At 45.4% G+C, this 16293-nt stretch overlaps 1 protein-coding gene across 3 annotated transcripts in view; it reads left to right on the plus strand.

The window, feature by feature from the left end:
- The window catches only part of LOC122939885 (alpha-2-macroglobulin-like), a 191167-nt gene that overhangs the window by 95125 nt on the left and 79749 nt on the right, over positions 1-16293 (plus strand). For all 3 annotated transcript variants that reach the window (XM_044296070.1, XM_044296071.1, XM_044296072.1), the window contains exons 13-14: positions 5334-5400; positions 14824-14969. In XM_044296070.1, coding sequence (XP_044152005.1) covers positions 5334-5400; positions 14824-14969 — 213 coding nt within the window. The remainder of the gene's footprint in view (positions 1-5333; positions 5401-14823; positions 14970-16293) is intronic.

Genomic DNA, 16293 nt, shown 5'->3' on the forward strand with positions numbered 1-16293 from the left:
GTCTGAGGCATCTGTTAACGTATACATTTTTGGTATGCATTAAATGGATGGCACAAATGGGATGTGAACCCAACCTTAGTATCAGAATAAGCACCAGTACACAGCGGAGCAGCGGGGCGGAGAGGGGAGGCCGCCATGTACTGACAGAGCGCTACCTGGTCCTGGTGGTCAGGGATTAGGACTGTGTTTCCCAAGGATCATTTATCTACTGGGAAATAAAGGGAACAGTATAATACACTGGAATCTATATAATTGTCACCACCAGACATCTGAGAAGCTCTGACAGATGCCTTTCAGAACCTCCGCCTTGAGCTTCCTTTGTCTTGGTTTTCAGTTCCTCATCTCGTTAGCCTCTCTCAGCTGTCATGTAGTTGGACTGATTGCATCCTTTTTAATTCCTCCCCATAATGCATTAGTGTGCGGTTTATACAACTTCCTGGAGTGTGTGTGCATGCTGATCCTATTTCCCAGTCTTCTACAAGTTAAGTGTTGTACATTCATTTGTGATTTTCTGTTTGCTGGATCCCAGGTGACCCTGACTCCCTCCGTGTCTTGTGTAGGGAGCCGGTGGTCGTGTCCCCTCACTATTATAGGGTGTTCAGGTGTTATACAGTCGAGGTAAGAGGATATGCGATCATCTACCATTGGGATGTTTGCATAGGCTGAGCAGTCAGGGAGAGTGCCAGGTCTGATGCAGGGGTCTCCCTTTTTGTTCCTTAGTTTTGGATCCAGTGAGTCATATATTCATTTTGTATTGTCTTGTTTCCTGTACACCTTCCGTGACAATAATATAAACGATATTAGCCCTATCCCTAAATAATAATACAATTAGTGGGTCATTTATTATATAGAAATATGTCTATATTAGGTGTAAAGGTCCTTAGCACTGCAATCTGCATCTTTTTCCCGCTCATGACAGGTCTAAAAAAGGTGTCGTGGGCAGGGACAGGGATACAGTTATGGTCATACAGTTATTAGATACCACCACCATACAGTGACCGGATAACACCTCTGTACAGTGACCAGATAACACTGCCATTCAGTGACCGGATAAAATGATATAAGAGGGCACAGTACAGGGAATGACTAGGGGCACTGTACAGGGTGTGGTAAGAGGGCACAATGCAGGGTATAATGGAGCACAGTACAGGGTGAGGGGCACAGTATGGGGTGGGTGGCACAGTACAGGGTGGGGGGCACATTCACATGACCCTGTGATGTTAGAAGGTTCTTATGGTGATTTTGGTTCAGACGCCACCATAATGAGAGACAGAGGAGTGAGACAGGGGCCCAGGCCCTGGATGGACAGGATAGGTGAACACAGCAAGTAGGTGGAAGGGGCTTTAAGGGGGATTCATACAAGAAGTAGTGGCAGGATGGTCTGTGCAGGGCAACAACAGGAGATTGGAGGGTGAAACAGGAGCTCTGGATACATGAGGGAGGAAAGGAGACACAAGGGGATCCATGAGGATGAGATAGGACAGGATATGGGGGGGGGGCAGGTGTCATGGAGGCAAACTACTTAATGAAGCAGTAAAACAATGTATAGCATGAAGCAGAATCCAGCAGAAGCTCGAAGAGTTCCCCCCTCCCCCTTCTGTCCCACAAAGAAGAGACAGTCACAGTGCAGACTCAATGACAAACTGTGCGTGTCTGAAGCTGGTAAGGATACCTGCTGTTCTGCTGAACGGAGTGAAGAGGGGGCGTGTCTGAAGCTCTGCAGCAGTCGGCCTCATGTGATTCAGAGGGCCCACCAGCGGGGTACTGCGTAAGTGAAATGCCAGCAATGAGTGCTTCCACCTGTATTGATGGAAGTGGTCATAGCAGCTCAGTGGGCCCCCTCAGGAGCAGTGGGCCCCGGAATTTGCCCGGGTTTGCCGGGTGCTGACACCGGCCCTGGCTGGAGATACATTAGGCGGTCACTAGATAAAAATTTTGCTGTAGGCCACTGAAGTACAGGCCTTAAAAATTAGGCATTAACCTGGCAGAAAATAACTTGAGATTATGTGGCTGGAGGTACATTAGGCGGTCACTGGATAAATATTTTATTGTAGGCCAGATCCATGCCTCATTCATTTTTTGAAATGTGAAGTAGTCCACACTGTTGTGAGCTAGGCTAGTGCGATTATCGGTCACGATTTCCCCTGCTGCGCTGAACGTCCTTTCGGACAGGACACTCGACGAGGGGCAAGCCAAGAGTTCCATGGCAAAATGTGCTAGCTATGGCCACAGGTCAAGCCTGCACACCCAGTAGTCCAGGGGCTTCTCGCTTCTGCGAGCTTTGCCTGCTTCTTCTCTTTCTCCTGCCTCTCTGCTGCTCCATCTCTCACTCTGAACTCCCCTTTCTCTCTCCTCTTTCTCTCTTGTGGGCACCCACGTGACGTACATCAACACATCATCATCGTCAGCTTCACCACCACTGACATTTGAGATCTCAGAGTAGGCAGCAACAGCGGGGGCCTCCCTGCCTTGGCTGATATGGGTACTGTCGTCAGACCGCTGGGTGGCGGCCGTTGCTACCTCATCCGATGTCAAGAATTGCTGCGCATCGGTAAGGTCTGGAAATGAATGGGAAAATAATTTCCTCTGACTCCAGCAAAGGGGCTATGTTGATGGTGGTTCTGGTGTATTTGGGGGTGCACACAGCAGAGAGTGAGTGAGTAGGGTGCAGATACAGAGGATGAGGAGGGTGCAAAAGCAGAAGGGTGAGTGAGCCACTCAAACAACTCTGGTGCGCCCTTTGAAGTAATCGCCCGCGCCTTCTCCAACTTCTCACTTAGGCTCCAGCCTGGTGTACCTGCCCGACCCCTACCACCCCTGCGGAACGGCCTGCCTCTTCCTCTGCCTGTCATTTTCAAAATGACCCTGTGCCTAAGTGTCTAAAGAAGAGCAGTATTTGTGGAAGTAGTTATATTGCAGGCCTCAATCAAAATTTGGTGGAAGCAGGTACATCAAACCCCGTAATCAGTATTTTGTGGAAGCAGGTATATCACAGCCCTCAATCAATATTTTGTGGAAGCAGGTATATCAAACCCCTTAATCAGTATTTTGTGGAAGCAGGTATATCGCACCCCTCAATTTATTTATTTTTGCCACAACAGTTATATCACACCACCCTGTTTATTTGGGGCAGCAGGTATATTGCAGCCCTCAATCAGTATTTTGTGGAAGAAAGTATATCACACCCCTCAATCAGGTACATATATCACACCCGTTGCAAATAGTTGTTCCAATAGCGCTTGTCCCTCTATATAGCTGCAGTATCGCAGCAGGACCGCACACAATTGCTGCACAATACAAATGCACCATAATAAACTTTCTATGTTAGAAAGTATATTATAGTTATATCACACCTATCGATAGCACACCTATACCAGTCCTTAAAAGGACGTTTGTGGCCCTATTAGCTAGTATTTGGTCTCCCTAACAGCCTGTCCCAACTTCTCCCTACACTGGCCAAACACAGAATGTAAAATGGCTGCCAGATCGGGTTCTTTTATAAGGTGGGGGTGTGTTCATGTGCTGAAACGTCTCAATTGGCTGTCCTGTCCCACCTGATGGATGTGTCATGGGTCAAAGCTCGGTGCAATGCAAAAGAATATGGCGCCGCAAAACGACCGCCGGGCGAAATGCAAGGCCATCTCTAGAACAGATATTTAAATTCATAAGGTTGTACTGAATAATTTGCTACAAAACTATGTATCAATCTGCTCAGCTCCTCCTGCTCCATAAGCTGCTGCTGACAGATCGGAATGCATGTTGGACCTGACAGTTTCTCATCAACTTCAGTGGTTTCCATGTAATACTACATGTTGCTGTAGGACAGGGGTCAGCAAACTTAAGCACTCCTACTGCTGTGAAACTACAACTCCCAGCCTTCAAATTTACTCAGCTTTTCTTGTAACTCCCTCAGAATTGAAAGGAGGATTGTGGGAGTTGTAGTTTTAGAACAGCTGGAGTCCCTGCTGTAGGAGATACACTCACCTAAAGAATTATTAGGAACACCTGTTCTATTTCTCATTAATGCGATTATCTAGTCAACCAATCACATGGCAGTTGCTTCAATGCATGTAGGGTTGTGGTCCTGGTTAAGACAATATCCTGAACTCTAAACTGAATGTCAGAATGGGAAAGAAAGGTGATTTAAGCAATTTTGAGCGTGGCATGGTTGTTGGTGCCAGACGGGCCGGTCTGAGTATTTCACAATCTGCTCAGTTACTGGGATTTTCACGCACAACCATTTCTAGGGTTTACAAAGAATGGTGTGAAAAGGGAAAAACATCCAGTATGCGGCAGTCCTGTGGGCGAAAATGCCTTGTTGATGCTAGAGGTCAGAGGAGAATGGGCCGACTGATTCAAGCTAATAGAAGAGCAACGTTGACTGAAATAACCACTCGTTACAACCGAGGTATGCAGCAAAGCATTTGTGAAGCCACAACACGCACAACCTTGAGGTGGATGGACTACAACAGCAGAAGACCCCACCGGGTACCACTCATCTCCACTACAAATAGGAAAAAGAAGCTACAATTTGCACAAGCTCACCAAAATTGGACTGTTGAAGACTGGGAAAATGTTGCCTGGTCTGATGAGTCTCCATTTCTGTTGTGACATTCAAATGGTAGAGTCTGAATTTGGCGTAAGCAGAATGAGAACATGTATCCATCATGCCTTGTTACCACTGTGCAGGCTGGTGGTGGTGGTGTAATGGTGTGGGGGATGTTTTCTGGGCACACTTTAGGCCCCTTAGTGCCAATTGGCCATCATTTAAATGCCACAGGCTACCTGAGCATTGTTTCTGACCATGTCCATCTCTTCATGACCACCATGTACCCATCCTCTGATGGCTACTTCCAGCAGGATAATGCACCATGTCACAAAGCTCGAATCATTTCAGATTGGTTTCTTGAACATGACAATGAGTTCACTGTACTAAAATGGCCCCCACAGTCACCAGATCTCAACCCAATAGAACATTTTGGGATGTGGTGGAACGGGAGCTTCGTGCCCTGGATGTGCATCCCTCAAATCTCCATCAACTGCAAGATGCTATCCTATCAATATGGGCCAACATTTCTAAAGAATGCTATCAGCACCTTGTTGAATCAATGCCACGTAGAATTAAGGCAGTTCTAAAGGCAAAAGGGGGTCCAACACCGTATTAGTATGATGTTCCTAATAATTCTTTAGGTGAGTGTATATCTAGCTTTCCTTGATGATAACAGCTGGGAATTTCAACAGGGGCCCCTCCCTCTAAAGCTGCCAAATATAAAGGTTTAATCAGCCAACTTATATTTTTTACTGAACTTAATCTTACAAATTTTAATTTTTAGGTCATTACGAGATTTTCTATAAAATACTCTGGACAGCTGGAAATACCAATAAGAAGTATAGATAAAGGTAAGAAATTGCATAACTTTACCATCTCTATAGGGACCCCCAGTTGATAAGACACAGATAACTAATACTGTCTATTTATGTGATTGTGTATCAGCATTCATTTGCCCATGTACTCTATCATATGTTTACTAATATAATAGTAGAATTTGTAGTAATTACTTAGTAGTGGCATTACTTGAGCACTTTATTGTATGTTGGTTTTAAACAATGAATTGTGGTTGTAGTAGCTATGTATGTATGTATAAATGATTACTTGTCAGGTACTTAAAGGATAACTGTCATGTTTTTATTTAAAAAAAAACAATTTTAGCATATGTTACTGCTGCAGCAGCATTATGCATAAAGCAATGTCTAGTTTCTTCACATGCCACTGTTTTCCTTGAATTTTCCCCTTAGTTAGGGCTGCTTTGAATCCTACAATATGAGGATCTTCTCAAGATGGCTCCTCTGCCAGTTCTCTGAGGCCAAAACTAACTTCCCTCACTTCCCACACACACTTGCTGTAGCCAGCAGCTTCCTGCCAGCCAATCAGATTGGATTACTGAGAGACACGCCTCCTCACTCTGAAGACTAATGCAGCTATGCAGTGTGGAGCACCGCCTGCGACTCTTTGGTCGCATGCAGTTGTCAGCGGTTTCCTTTTGTTGTCAATCACAGGTGAGGGCTCTGTGGATGTTGCCTCACGTGTGGTTGCCGCTGGCAACATGATGTGCTTGTGTCACGGACGGTGTACAGGAAACAAGACAATGCAACATGCATATATGACTCACTGGATCCAAAGCTAAGGAACCAAAAGGGAGACCCCTGCACAAGACCTGGCACTTTCTCTGGCTGCTCAGCCTATGCAAAAATCCCAAAGGTGGATGGTTGCATATCCATGTGCCTCGACTATATAACACCTGAACACCCTACAATAGTGAGGGGACACGACCACCGGCTCCCTACACCAGACACGGAGGGAGTCAGGGTCACCTGGGATCCAGCAAACAGAAAATAACAGATAAATGTACAGCACTTAACTTAGTAGCAGACTGGGAAATAGGATCAGCTTGCACACACACTCCAGGAAGAAGTATAAGCCGCCCAGTAATGCATTATGGGGCGGAATATAAAGGGATGCAATCAGTCCAACTACATGACAGCTGAGAGAGGCTAACGTGATGAGGAACTGAACACCACAACAAAGAAAACTCAAGGAGGAGGTTCTGAAAGGCTTCTGTCAGAGCTTCTCAGCTGTCTGGTTGTGACAGTACCCCTCCCTCTACGAGTGGACTCCGGACACTCAGAGCCCACCTTCTCAGGATGGGACCTATGGAAAGCCCTGATGAGACGAGAGGCCTTAATGTCCGTCACTGGGACCCACATCCTCTCCTCAGGACCATAACCCCCCCAATGAATAACTGGAGAGAACCGCGGACAAGACGAGAATCCACAATCCTAGAGACCTGAAATTCAAGATTCCCATCAACCATAATCGGAGGAGGAGGAGGCAAAGGCGAGGGTACAATGGGTTGGACATAAGGTTTCAATAAGGACTTATGAAAAACATTATGGATCTTCCAAGTCTGAGGAAGATCAAGACGGTAGGCAACAGGATTGATGACAGACAGGATTTTGTAAGGCCCAATACACCTAGGACCCAATTTCCAGGAGGGAACCTTCAATTTGATATTCTTGGTAGACAACCACACCAGATCACCAACATTCAGGTCCGGACCAAGCACACGTCTCTTATCTGCCACACGCTTATATCTCTCACTCATGCTCTTTAGATTATGCTGAATCTTTTGCCAAATAGATGACAAAGACGAGGAGAATCTGTCCTCATCAGGTAAACCAGATGACCCCTCTCCTGAGAAAGTCCCAAACTGCGGATGAAACCCATATGCACCAAAAAATGGTGACTTATCAGAGGACTCCTGACGACGGTTATTTAAAGCAAACTCAGCAAGGGACAAAAAAGAACACCAATCCTCCTGATTCTCCGCCACAAAACAGCGCAGATATGTCTCCAGATTCTGATTGACGCGCTCTGTCTGGCCATTCGACTGCGGGTGGAAAGCAGAAGAGAATGACAACCGAACCCCCAAGCGAGAACAGAAAGCCTTCCAGAATCTGGAAACAAACTGCGTGCCCCTATCAGAGACTATGTCTGAAGGAATACCGTGCAATTTGACAATGTGATCAACAAATGCCTGCACCAGCGTCTTAGCATTGGGCAAACCAGGAAAAGGGATGAAATGCACCATTTTGCTAAAACGGTCCACCACCACCAGAATCACAGTCTTCCCCGAGGAACGAGGCAGGTCCGTTATGAAGTCCATGGACAGATGTGTCCAAGGACGGGAAGGAATGGGTAAGGGAAGGAGAGGACCTGATGGCCGTGAATGAGGGACTTTGGCACGAGCGCAAGTCTCGCAGGCTGCCACAAAACCCTCAACCGACTTACGAAGCGCAGGCCACCAGAATCTCTGAGCGATGAGATCCAGTGTGGCTCTTGCCCCCGGGTGCCCAGCAAGGACCGTATCGTGGTGTTCCTTAAAAATCTTGTGTCTTAAAGCGAGAGGCACAAACAACCTCCCAGGAGGACAAAGATCAGGAGCCTCAGACTGGGCTGCCTGCACCTCTGCCTCCAATTCAGAAAAAAGAGCAGAGACCACCACACCTTCAGCCAAGATGGGACCCGGGTCTTCAAAATTCCCGCCTCCCGGAAAACAACGTGACAGGGCATCTGCCTTCACATTCTTGACCCCAGGGCAGAACGTGACAACAAAATTAAATCTTGAAAAGAACAAAGACCATCTGGCCTGTCTCGGGTTCAGACGTTTGGCTGACTCCAAGTAGGCCAGATTTTTATGGTCAGTAAATACGGTAATAGGGTGTCTGGCTCCCTCTAGCCAATGGCGCCATTCCTCAAAAGCCAACTTGATGGCCAACAATTCCCTATCTCCCACATCGTAATTTCTCTCTGCGGAGGAGAGTTTTTTCGAGAAAAGGCACACGGTCGCCATTTGGCAGGAGAGGAACCCTGAGATAAGACCGCCCCCACACCCACCTCAGAAGCATCAACCTCAACTATGAAGGGTAAAGAAATATCAGGTTGCACCAAGATGGGAGCGGAAGCAAAACTCTCCTTGATATCAGAAAAAGCCTTACGCGCCTCTACCGACGAAGAAGAAAAATCTACCCCCTTTCTGGTCATATCAGTGAGTGGTTTAACAATAGAGGAATAATTCAAAATAAACTTCCTGTAATAATTGGCAAAGCCCAAAAAACACATCAGCGCCTTATGATTCTCAGCAAGTTCCCACTCAAGCACAGCGCGGACCTTCTCGGGGTCCATGCGAAAACCAGAAGCGAAGAGAAGAAACCCCAGAAATTGAATTTCTGGAACCGCAAACACACTTTTTTCCAGTTTCGCATATAATTTATTCTCCCGCAGGATGAGCAAGACCTGACGTAAATGTTCCTTATGAGTTTTGAAATCAGGAGAAAAAATCAAAATGTCATCCAAATACACTAATACAAATTTTCCCATCAAATGATAAAAAATGCTGTTCACGAAATGCTGAAAAACGGCTGGGGCATTCATTAAACCAAAAGCCATAACCAAATTTTCAAAATGGCCCTCAGGGGTATTGAAGGCCGTCTTCCATTCGTCTCCTTCTCTGACCCTGACCAGGTTGTATGCCCCTCTTAGACCTAATTTGGAAAAGAATTTAGCCCCAACAACCTGGTTAAACAGGTCTGGGATCAGAGGAAGCAGATAAGGGTCACGAATAGTGATACTGTTCAGCTCCCTGAAATCCAGACAAGGTCTTAAAGAACCGTTTTTTTTCTTAACAAAGAAAAAACCAGCGGCAACAGGTGACTTTGAGGGTCGTATGTGTCCTTTTTTTTCAGACTCTCAGAGATATAAGCACGCATAGCGATCCAGGACTGAGCGTTACCCTTGAGCAGCGATATAATGATCCCCACCCTCCGTTCCTCATCACCAGAGGAATGGGGAAGAAGGCGAAAATGGAGTTTGCAAGCCTCTCTAAAACGCACAAAATTCTCACTACCCCCAGAAAACGTTTCCGGGAGCGAGATCTTAGGCTCAGAACAAACTCCATGAACGCCAGCTAAACCGGTCACTTAAAGCTGAGAAAAAGTCCTACGGAGATCAGCTACCTCCAATGAAAGACCCTGAAGGCGTTCAGCCAAAAGTGAAACCGGATCCATGCTTGAGACGGTTTTGGCGGCTTATAATATCACGGACGGTGTACAGGAAACAAGACAATGCAACATGCATATATGACTCACTGGATCTAAAGCTAAGGAACCAAAAGGGAGACCCCTGCACAAGACCTGGCACTTTCCCTGGCTGCTCAGCCTATGCAAAAATCCCAAAGGTGGATGGTTGCATATCCACGTGCCTCGACTATATAACACCTGAACACCCTACAATAGTGAGGGGACACGACCACCGGCTCCCTACACCAGACACGGAGGGAGTCAGGGTCACCTGGGATCCAGCAAACAGAAAATAACAGATAAATGTACAGCACTTAACTGAGTAGCAGACTGGGAAATAGGATCAGCTTGCACACACACTCCAGGAAGAAGTATAAGCCGCCCAGTAATGCAATATGGGGCGGAATATAAAGGGATGCAATCAGTCCAACTACATGACAGCTGAGAGAGGCTAACGAGATGAGGAACTGAACACCACAACAAAGAAAACTCAAGGAGGAGGTTCAGAAAAGGCTTCTGTCAGAGCTTCTCAGCTGTCTAGTTGTGACAGCTTGGCAGTGTAGCAGCTGGAGCTGGTTGCTAGCCTGATCGCTGTCATTGCATACGGTTGCACCTGGCAACCTGTCTATGTAGGTGTGCCTTGTGTCTGTTTGTTGTGCACGAGGTTTATGTATGGGTGCAAGTCCCCTTTAACCCCTTAAGGACCAGGCTCATTTTCACCTTAAGGACCAGGCCATTTTTTGCAAATCTGACCAGTGTCACTTTAAGTGCTGATAACTTTAAAACACTTTGACTTATCCAGGCCATTCTGAGATTGTTTTTTCGTCACATATTGTACTTCATGACACTGGTAAAATAAAGTAAAAAAAATATATATTTTTTTGCATAATAAAATACCTAATTTACCAAAATTTTTGAAAAATTAGCAAATTTCAAAGTTTCAGTTTCTCTACTTCTGTAATACATAGTAATACCCCCAAAAATTGTGATGACTTTACATTCCCCATATGTCTACTTCATGTTTGAATTATTTTGGGAATGATATTTTATTTTTTGGGGATGTTACAAGGCTTAGAAGTTTAGAAGCAAATCTTGAAATTTTTCAGAAATGTACAAAAACACAATTTTTAGGGACCACTACAGCTCTGAAGTCACTTTGCGAGGCTTACATAATAGAAACCGCCCAAAAATGACCCCATTCTATAAACTACACCTCTCAAGGTATTCAAAACTGATTTTACAAACTCTGTTAACCCTTTAGGTGTTGCACAAGAGTTATTGGCAAATGGGGATGAAATTTGAGAATTTCATTTTTTTGCCTAATTTTCCATTTTAACCCATTTTTTCCACTAACAAAGCAAGGGTTAAGAGCCAAACAAGACTGTATCTTTATTGCCCTGACTCTGCTGTTTACAGAAACACCCCATATGTGGCCGTAAACTACTGTACGGCCACACAGCGGGGCGTAGAGTGGAAGCCAGATTTTGCTGGACAGTTTTTTTTACACCATGTCCCATTTGAAGCCCCCTGATGCACCCCTAGAGTAGAAACTCCATAAAAGTGACCCCATCTAAGAAACTACACCCCTCAAGGTATTCAAAACTGATTTTACAAACGTTGTTAACCCTTTAGGTGTTGCACAAGATTTAATGGAAAATAGAGATACCATTTCAAAATTTCACTTTTTTGGCAGATTTTCCATTTTATTATTTTTTTTTCCAGTTACAAAGCAAGGGTTAACAGCCAAACAAAACTCATTATTTATGGCCCTGATTCTGTAGTTTACAGAAACACCCCATATGTGGTCGTAAACTGCTGTACGGGCACACGGCAGGGCGCAGAAGGAAAGGAATGCCATACGGTTTTTGGAAGGCAGATTTTGCTGGACTGGTTTTTTGACACCATGTCCCATTTGAAGCCCCCCTGATGCACCCCTAGAGTAGAAACTCCAAAAAAGTGACCCCATTTTAGAAAGTACGGAATAGGGTGGCAGTATTGTTGGTACTAGTTTAGGGTACATATGATTTTTGGTTGCTCTATATTACAGTTTTTGTGCGGCAAGGTAACAAGAAATAGCTTTTTTGGCACGTTTTTCTTTGTTATTTACAACATTCATCTGACAGGTTAGATCATGTGGTAATTTTATAGAGCAGGTTGTCACGGACGCGGCGATGCCTAATATGTATACAATTTTTTTTATTTATGTACGTTTTATACAATAACTTCATTTTTAAAACCAAAAAATTGTTTAGTGTCTCCATAGTCTAAGAGCCATAGTTTTTTTCAGTTTTTGGGCGATTATCTTGAGTAGGGTCAAATTATTTGCGGGATGAGATGGCAGTTTGATTGGCACTATTTTGGGGTGCATATGACTTTTTGATCGCTTGCTATTACACTTTTTGTGACGTAAGATGGCAAAAAATAGCTTTTTTTACACCGTTTTTTTTTTTTTTTACGGTGGTCACCTGAGGGGTTAGGTCATGTGATATTTATATAGAGCCGGTCGATACAGACACGGCGATACCTAATATGTATACTTTATTTTTATTTATGTACGTTTTACACAATGATTTTATTTTTGAAACAAAACAAAATCATGTTTTAGTGTTTCCATAGTCTAAGAGCCATAGTTTTTTCAGTTTTTGGGCGATTATCTTGAGTAGGGTCTCATTTTTTGCGGGATGAGATGACGGTTTGATTGGCACTATTTTGGCGTACATGCAACTTTTTTGATCACTTTTATTACCTTTTTTGGGAAGTAAGGTGGGCAAAATTTAAATTTTCTCATAGTTTTTATTTTTTTATTTTTATGGCGTTCACTGTGCGGGGAAAGTAACATGACCGTTTTATAGATCAGGTCGTTACAGACGCGGCGATACCTAATATGTGTAGTGTATTTTATTTTATTTTTTTTATTCAGTGATAAATGTTTTTTTTTTATCTTAACTTTTTTCACTTTTTTAAAAAAAAATTTGACCCAGACCCACTTGGTTCTTGAAGATCCAGTGGGTCTGATGTCTGCATAATACAGTACAGAACCCTATATAGGTTTCTGTACTGTATTTTACTTACACTGAACAGATCTATGCTTTCAGCATAGATCTGTTCAGCACCATGGACAGCAGGACGCCTGAGCAGGCGTCCTGTTGCCATGGGAACCTTCCCCGTCTGCCACAACTTCGCAGACGGGGAAGGGTGAGGACGGGGCTTCGGGGGGCTCTCTGGGGGCTCTCTCCCTCTCCCATCGGGGGGCTGCAAAGGCACAGCAGCCCCCCGATCGGAGAGGGAGGGAGCTCCCTGCGCTGATAACCTTTTCCATACAGTGGTCCGTACGGACCGCTGTATGGAAAGGGTTAAACGGCAGACATCGCATCAACGATGTCAGCCGTTTATACCAGGGTGCCAGCAATGTGCTGGCCACCTGGTATACCCACTAGACGCCAACGATTATGCAATGGGAGGCGGGCGGGGGATCGCGATCCCGCCTGCCGCACCGCCCGCCTCCCGCAACGCCCCCACCGCCTGCGACCCCCTCCCCCGCACCACCCGCCGCCATCAAATCGTGCAGGGGTGCAGGGGGGGTGCACAATATTGATTTTAGGCACTCTGAAGTTTCTGATCCCCGCGGTCAGGGACCGCGGGGATCAAAAACTGCAAAAAACGCAGCAAACCGCAGGTCTGAATTGACCTGCGGTTTGCTGTGATCGCCGACACAGGGGGGTCACATGACCCCCCCTGGCGTTTTGACAGGATGCCGGCTGAATGATTTCAGCCGGCATCCTGTTCAAATTAACCCCTGGGGTGCCGGAATGCCGATTTTAATGTTAGGATGTACCGGTACGTCCTTGGTCCTTAAGGACTCGGGAAATAGGGCGTACCGGTACGTCCTATGTCCTTAAGGGGTTAAGTGGCTGTCTTCCCTTCCCTGGTGTGGGATGGGGTAATTTCCTTCTTAGTGTGTGTGCACTGGGTGTGTCTGTGTGGGTGTGGCACATGGGCTATTTAGCCTCAGTTGAGACCTGATGTCTGAGGGGTACTTCAGGCATGTTGCAGGAGTCATCCTCCTGGTCTTTTACCATCTGCCAGTGAGGGCCACCCTTGTGGTCATAAATGTTATACATGATGTGTGGATCTGTGGATCTGGGTTCCTGCGTGTTGATGTGTATGTGCTGTGTCCATTTATGTTTGGGTGTGGACATCAGCTTGTTGAGCACGGGATCCAGTCAGTGGGTTTGTGGCAGGTAGGTGTGGAAGTGCTTTTCATCCTCCTGCCATATCCATAGGCTGTTCATGTTTCTATCCCCTTGCAGCTTGGCCAGTTTAGACTCCTGTTTCTCTGCGTCCAGGAGGAACAGGTTGTCTACCCAGCTACTAGTCCAGGGCCACCCTGAGGGCTAGTAGGAATATTAGGCTCCGGAGTATGAGCCCTCCTACCATCAGGGTCGGCTCACATGGCTAGGAGACAGGGTCAGAATTAGGGATTGATAGGAGGTGACCTGCTCCCTGATTCCTGTCCTGGCCTTGCAGCGACCAACATCTTCCGTCATCGCACGGCTGAGGGTTTTCCCCATCCTCAGCCGTGACACCGCCCCTCTGTCTTCTGTTTATGATTAGCCAAAGTCAGACAAGCCATAGCAATGGTCTTTTAAGAGACCAGTGGAAGGGTCAGGAGACATTAACGAAAGTTGTTATTATAAGGTAATTACAGATATTTTGACAATAATGGACAGACTAACTCAGGTATACATGCCTAGCCCTAATAAACTAGCAAATAAAAAAAATATGACAGTTATCTTTTAAAATGATAGTTGGAGCCTGTGGCCTGACCTGCTTGAGGCTAGCATTTCCTCCATACATTTTACCTAATTAAAAAGATAGAGTAGTGCCACCATAACAGAGATAAAAACTGAAAAAAATCTTACATCTTCGGGATTTACAGATATCCTAGAGAAGGTACTAGTCCATATAAATCTGCCATCGTTTGAGGGAACACAACAAGGCTAATTGCTTCCTCCTAACTGTCAATTGGGCATCACAGCTCTAGAGCAAGTCTATAGACTTAGCGTTTTTTTACGCTCAGCACGTTTTATATTAAAAGTCTTGTACTGACATTATTCATACTTTATTCTTTGGTTATTTTAAATTAACTTCAGGCCAGACTTCATTGTTCATTTCTGATTTGTCCAGATGAACGTGGTGACGTGGTACTCAAGCTTCCTCTGACTGCAGATATGGCACCAACCTTTAGCATTCTTGGTTACATTTTGTTTCCTAATCAAGATGCTGTAGCAGATTCTGTTCAATTCAACATGGAGAAATGTTTCAGGAATAAAGTGAGTGCAATGATATACCCTGAAAATAAAGAAGTATTGGAAATAACGTGTAAGATGGTGGGACTGGCTGAGGATGATGTAGGAAATGTGTCAGACTTGAAAACAGTAATGTTTTATTCATCGCTGCACCACAGGTTAACCTTTCACTTCTTTAATAACCTAGAGAACAACAGTATAAAATAACTGATCTGAAATACATTTATAACACAAGTCACCATTAAGTATGCTCATGGTCCTTAGGTTCCCAGCTCCCTTAAAAGTAGTGATGAGCGAATCGAAGTTGACGAAGTGGAATTCGATCCGAATTTCAGGGAAAATTTGATTCGCACCGAATCCGAATTTACTCACGCTTCATGGTAACGAATATTTTTTTTTCCTAAAATGGCTGCTGCACGTGTTAGGACATTGAGCAAAGAACTCTGGGAATGAGGGATCACCCACAATGCCATGCATGCAGCCAATCAGCAGCCAGCCAGCCCTGTGATGTCACAGCCCTATAAATACCCTCAGCCATCTTGGATTCTGCCATTTTCCAGTGTACTTATCGCAGGGAGAGACGTCAGCAGGCGCTAGGGACAGCGCTCGGAAAGACTTGAAAACTTTTATTTAGCTGAATAGAAGTTCAGGGAAAGAGCATTAGAAGTGTAGGGAAAGGATAGGGAGGAATTATTCCACAGAATTGAAGCAGAACAGGGTTCAATGGGGGAGTGTACAGCCTGGGTAATAGGAATAATCCTATTCAGGGCCGTCTTTAATATTGATTGAACCCTGGGCAAAAATGTACTTGGGCCCCCTGGATCCCGCCTTCCCACACCTTAGCAGGCAATCACGCCCTCCACCACAACACACACACACAAAAATCCACACATCTGGTAGAGTCCAGTGAATGACTGTAAATACTTCCAGTTCTGAAGACTCCAGCGGCTCAGGATCAGTGTTCTGGGCAGCTGGGCTCAGGCTGGAAGTGGGCACCGCTTTGCAGGAAGGAGACCAGGGCTCGGCTCACCCTAGTGTTACAGTGCACCCCAACACCCTATAGTTTACAGCAACCCACAGTATGCAGTATATCACCCTATAGTATACAGCACCACACAGTATGCAGTATAGCACCCCACACTATACAGTACCCCACAGTATATAGTAGAGCAGTATAGCAGCCCACAGTATACAGCACCCCACAGTATACAACACCTCACAGTATACAGTAGAGCAGAATAGCACCTCACTGTATACAGCACCCCAAACTATACACGATACAGCACCCCACACTATACAGCCCCCCACACTATACAGTACAGCAGTATAGCACTCCATAATATACAGC

Source organism: Bufo gargarizans, chromosome 6 (genome assembly GCF_014858855.1).
Source record: "Bufo gargarizans isolate SCDJY-AF-19 chromosome 6, ASM1485885v1, whole genome shotgun sequence".
NCBI lineage: Eukaryota > Metazoa > Chordata > Amphibia > Anura > Bufonidae > Bufo > Bufo gargarizans.